Source organism: Lathyrus oleraceus, chromosome 1, assembly GCF_024323335.1.
Source record: "Lathyrus oleraceus cultivar Zhongwan6 chromosome 1, CAAS_Psat_ZW6_1.0, whole genome shotgun sequence".
NCBI classification, from domain to species: Eukaryota; Viridiplantae; Streptophyta; class Magnoliopsida; order Fabales; family Fabaceae; genus Lathyrus; species Lathyrus oleraceus.
In genome coordinates, this window is record NC_066579.1 from 114356650 (window position 1) to 114361727 (window position 5078).

The window sequence follows — 5078 nt, forward strand, 5'->3', positions numbered from 1 at the left end:
TTTATTTGATAATATATATATATATATATATATATATATATATATATATATATATATATATATATATATATATATATATATATAAAATTGAATTTGTATAAAATAATAAATTTAACCCAATTTTATTCAAGTTGTAAACTCTTTGAAACTAGATGGATCTGATCTAATATGGTTTTATCTAATTTTTAAAAAAATCAACTCTTTCTTTTAGATAATTTTAAATTTTAATAACATTAAACTTATAAAGCTCTTTTTTAATCATTTGACAAATTTTATACAAATTTATGTCCATGAAACTTTATTATTTATAAAATTTGAATTGTTTATAATAGGACAAGTCGAATTTAAAGACGATTGCTTATATGTAAAATAAATTAACATAAAAAACACTAAAATGTTATAGATTATTCATTAATTATTTAAAAATGAGAAATTAAAAAAATGAAAGAATGAAGAGTAATAATAGATGGTATATTAGATAAAAAAAATCATTAATGGTGTCAATTAAGGGTGTATTTAATATGACTTATAATTAATGACAGTTTTTTAAAACCATATTCTCTTATTATTTATTAGAATAACTTTATTAATTAATAACTAATAGAATAATTTAATAAAGTGAAAGCTAATAAATAAATATAGAATAGCAAATATTATATTGATATTATTATTTTTAGTAAGAAAAAAGATGAGACACTTTTTATAAAATAGTGTAAATATATAATTTTTTTCCATACAAATTAATTATTCTTAATTCCTTTGAAAGATGCAAAACATCTTATTATAATTTAAGACTGAGATAGTAGACTCAACTCAAAAGCCCTCATTTAAAATTTCAACAAACTAGCATAAAATTTCATTTTAAAATCCATAAACTAAACTTCACCATAATTTAGAAATCTCTAATTTATAGATAAACAAACAACACATAGGTAACTATTACATAACTATTATTACAGCCCTTAAAATATTGCAGCCTTTATTCTCCTTCCCAACTCCTTTCTGCAAAAACACAAACAAAACAAACCAAAAACTACTGTCAACAAAACATCAAATGTATAAAGGTTTCTTGTGTCACAAGGTAATAAAAAAGTTAATAACTTTTTTCTGTATAATTGTTGATTTCTTTTACCTTATGAGTTGCCTATCAAATCCAGAAGCAGCCAAAAGCCCTCTATTCTCCTCAGCTCTTCTCAATAAATATGGCATAACCATCTCAACCGGTCCAAACGGCATATACTTGCTAACCCTAAATCCCGCATTGCTCAAACCAAATGAAAGTGCATCCGACATTCCACATAATTGTGCGAATTCAAGCTTGTGATTCACTTTCCCAACCCCAATTTCGTACGCTTTTGCAGTCGCCAATTTCCCTACACAACATTCATTCACTTTTACATAAATTCAAATCTTTGATTTTCAAGTATAACACTGATATTTCAATTTTCAGATTGAAGATGTATCTGGTATCAGAGAATGTGTCTAGTGTTTGATATGCATCATATCAATATTTCAGATTAAATATGTGCCTGCTATCAGAGAATATGCATCGGTATCTAATAGTATAAGTAATACCTGATTCAATATTGTGTGTAGCAAGAACGACAGAACCACGTCCATTTGCAACCTTCTCAAGCAAAAAAGACGAACAATCATTGAAGTTATTATGTGTATCTTGAATAGTATCATGAATCGGCGATCCATATCCGAACGATTCAGCTATTTTACTTTCCATAGACATATAAGCACCTCTAACCAACTTAAATCCCATTGGAATACCAATTTTATCAGCAGCTTGTGTCGCAAGAAACAGTCTCTCTTTAGAATCTTTCAAGTAAGTTTGAATTGTTCCAAACACAATAGGATTATCATCTTTGTTATGAACAATCGCAGAAGAATACGTGAAGTAATCGATAGCCGGTTGAACAGTAGTGTGTTCTGCATCAACTAGTAACGGCTTGTTTGATTCGACACATTTATGACAAAGTTGTTGTAATCTTTGGTTTGTTAGTTGAAGGTCATGTTCTTCTTGTTGTGTTAATGGTTCTGGTTTTGTTTGAGTGTGGTATAATGGACTTGATTCGGAGAAAATTGGTAAAGAATCTTGTTTCCATGGTAGAACAAATGAAGGGTCCTTTTGTTGCCATCTTAGAAGATCACTCATTCTTTCTAGTAATGCCATTGGACATATTGCAGTGATTTTCACAATTACAAAACTCACCTATCACATCAAATAAAAAATTATATAAGATGAAGAAAAAACAACTTTAATCAATTTTATTTTAATGGTAATTTTGATAAACAATTTATATTTAACTCTACTAATTTATATATGTTTATATCTAACCTCACAAATTAAAATGCTAGTTTCCAATTTTTATGAGAGTGTCAGTGCCAACCAACCACATTGTCATTTAGTTACGTGGGACCAACATTATATATAATGTTAGAATATAAGACAAAATGTGATCACTTTGAAACATAATTCCTATCTAAAAGGAATTTAAAAAAGAGACAAATATAATTGGCATGACTTGAATTGGCATATAAAGTTTTTGTATGATATTTCTTACTTGTTGACACAGATTCATGCAAAGTGACACTTGTTGCCAACTCATCACAAAAAGTTAACACACCCTTCATAATAAATCAACCATTTGGTATAATTTACTCAATTTAAGTTATATATAATTAAATTTAATAATACAAAAACATATACTTTATACTTTTCAAGATATCCTAAAATATCGTTAGTAATATGAGTAAATAATGTTCCATTAAGATAGCTTAATTAATAATTGTACAGAAACATTCTATTATGTAATATCTTGATAAAATTTCCACCTTTAAACTATTAAAAATAGTAAAAAGAAACTACACAGTAGAAATTCTCTTATATTTAAAATTTGGGTATTCATAAATAAATAGATTCTCTGAATCTATTTTTTGTTTAGAAAAATAAAAAAAAGTTTCATTATTATGAATATTTATTACATTACTAATTTTAAGAATACATCTCTTTATATATTTATTCTAAATCTAAATATATAATAATAAAATCTCTTAATTTACGCAAGAGAAATATTCCAATTATTTGTTATAAAAACAGAATGAAACGCTCATTACACGCTATATTATTAGACCAAACTAATTTGACCAAAACCTCATTTCTTTATTAAAAAAATTAAATATTTTAATTAACCTAATCAATCTTAATCAAATGACTAAGATGATTATGAAAATTAAACCAAAAAAAAAAAAAATTGAGACAAAATTAGAAACTTACAGAAGAAGGAGGAAGCGATTTGCTAACATCAACGGTATGAAGAAAGCCATTAAGATTACGATCACAACCATCGTTATCGTGCGCATCTTCAACACCATAGACAAGCATGCCACGTAAGCCAGCATCATTAACCGACCGTATACTCCGTCCAGCAGCGACAGCATCCTCTCCCGCACAAAAATGTTCGAAGAATGTTTTCTTTGTAACCGCCATAACCGCATCTTTCATAATTCCTTTCTGTAACAACCTCGATTGTAAAGCCCATATACCAACGTCCACCATCGGACCTATGGCCGTTGCATGCAGAACGGCCGAAGATCGAATTAGTGTGGACGTTGATACGGTCGAGAAGAGTTTCTCGGCATTGTTTAAGTCGAGAGACGAAAATGATTGCGACGGTGGCGGTGGTGGTGTTGTCGCCCGTGGTGGTTGTTTCTCGAGAAGCGTGGCGGCGACGGCGGCCGTCGCGGGATGAGAGGAGGTTAGTGGCTTTGTGGATTTTTGGAAACGGAGATTCTTGACGATTTTTTGTGGGACCACGCGTGCTGCCATTCAAAATTTTGAGATGTTTTTGATTTTCTTGATGTTGTTGTTGTTTTTTTTCTTTATTGTGACGAAGCTCTAGCAACACTTTTCTTTCACACGTGAATTTGTTTCTGATGTTGTTATTTGTTACGATGTTGTAGGGTGTGGTGGTTTTATATAGGTGTGGAAAAGTAAATAGGGTTGGGTTTTGGAAAAGTACAACACTGCAATGGTGTTGTGTGTGATAAGATTAGACTCTAATAACGTGGCCTAATTTTTATCTTTAGTAAGTTTTTATTTTTAATTTTATTTTCTTTATTTTAGTATTTTTTTATAATGATAATACGTTTTCTTAATGTAATTTCTTTGATTGTGTTTTGACTTTAAATTCAGTTAAACAATTTTTGACTAATCCATTGTTGATTGATAGGTACATAATTTTATTTTTCTTTTGAAACAAGAGGTGTGCGTAAATTTGACACTAATCATCTCTCAAGAAATTAACATTTGTTCTGAAAATATATTATATTATAACAAATTGATAAGTATACATTAACAATATAAAATTCCTTTTCATATTATATTCAATCAAATCACGTGAAAGAGCTAATTTATTTTTAATATATCTACATAAATATGACACAATGTGATTTGATTAGATAGACGTGTAAAAAATTACACACTATTAATGCATAAATATCATATATAAGTATATAAAATATGTAAAATGTTATTAAGCATCCTTAATAGGAATTAAACATTGAAAATTATGGATTTAATTATGATCATTATACTATCATTTTTGTTTTTAGTTATATCAAATATAGTTTTTTTTTTCATTTCATCTTTGGCCTGTTTTATTTTTTATTTAATAATTTAATATTTAGAATTTCATTGCTTAGTTAAAAGATAAATAAGTAAAATGTAACACTTTCGCAGTTGCGTCTTCTACAAATAGAATGTTTTTTTTCAGTTAGTTTAGATTAGTCCATCTCATATTGCAACTAGACTTAAGCTCGTCTTCTTACTTCTATATAACCCTTAAAATACATTGAACACCTATAACACCGACCTCATAAGAGGCAAAAGCCTACCAGTCCACTTAAGAATTATATATCACACAGAAGACATAACATGACACATGACAAACAAATAATCGGTCGACTCAACATGTCTTAAACATTCATCGCACTTCACCCCACTACTTACCTCAATTATGTCACTTCTAATGAGGTTGAGTTTAATAGTTAACATGTCCTACAAAAGC

The 5078-nt window shown here is 28.5% G+C and overlaps 1 protein-coding gene across 1 annotated transcript; it reads right to left on the bottom strand.

Annotated features, from left to right (window-relative positions):
* Window positions 1-808: 808 nt before the first annotated feature.
* Window positions 809-4052, bottom strand: LOC127120646 (proline dehydrogenase 2, mitochondrial). Its single transcript, XM_051051157.1, has 4 exons — window positions 3287-4052; window positions 1576-2221; window positions 1133-1373; window positions 809-1002 (listed from the first exon to the last, which is right to left on the bottom strand). Exons 1-4 carry the CDS (start codon window positions 3836-3838, stop codon window positions 963-965), a joined length of 1479 nt encoding a protein of 492 aa, XP_050907114.1. The 5' UTR covers window positions 3839-4052; the 3' UTR covers window positions 809-962.
* Between the last annotated feature and the right edge of the window lie 1026 nt (window positions 4053-5078).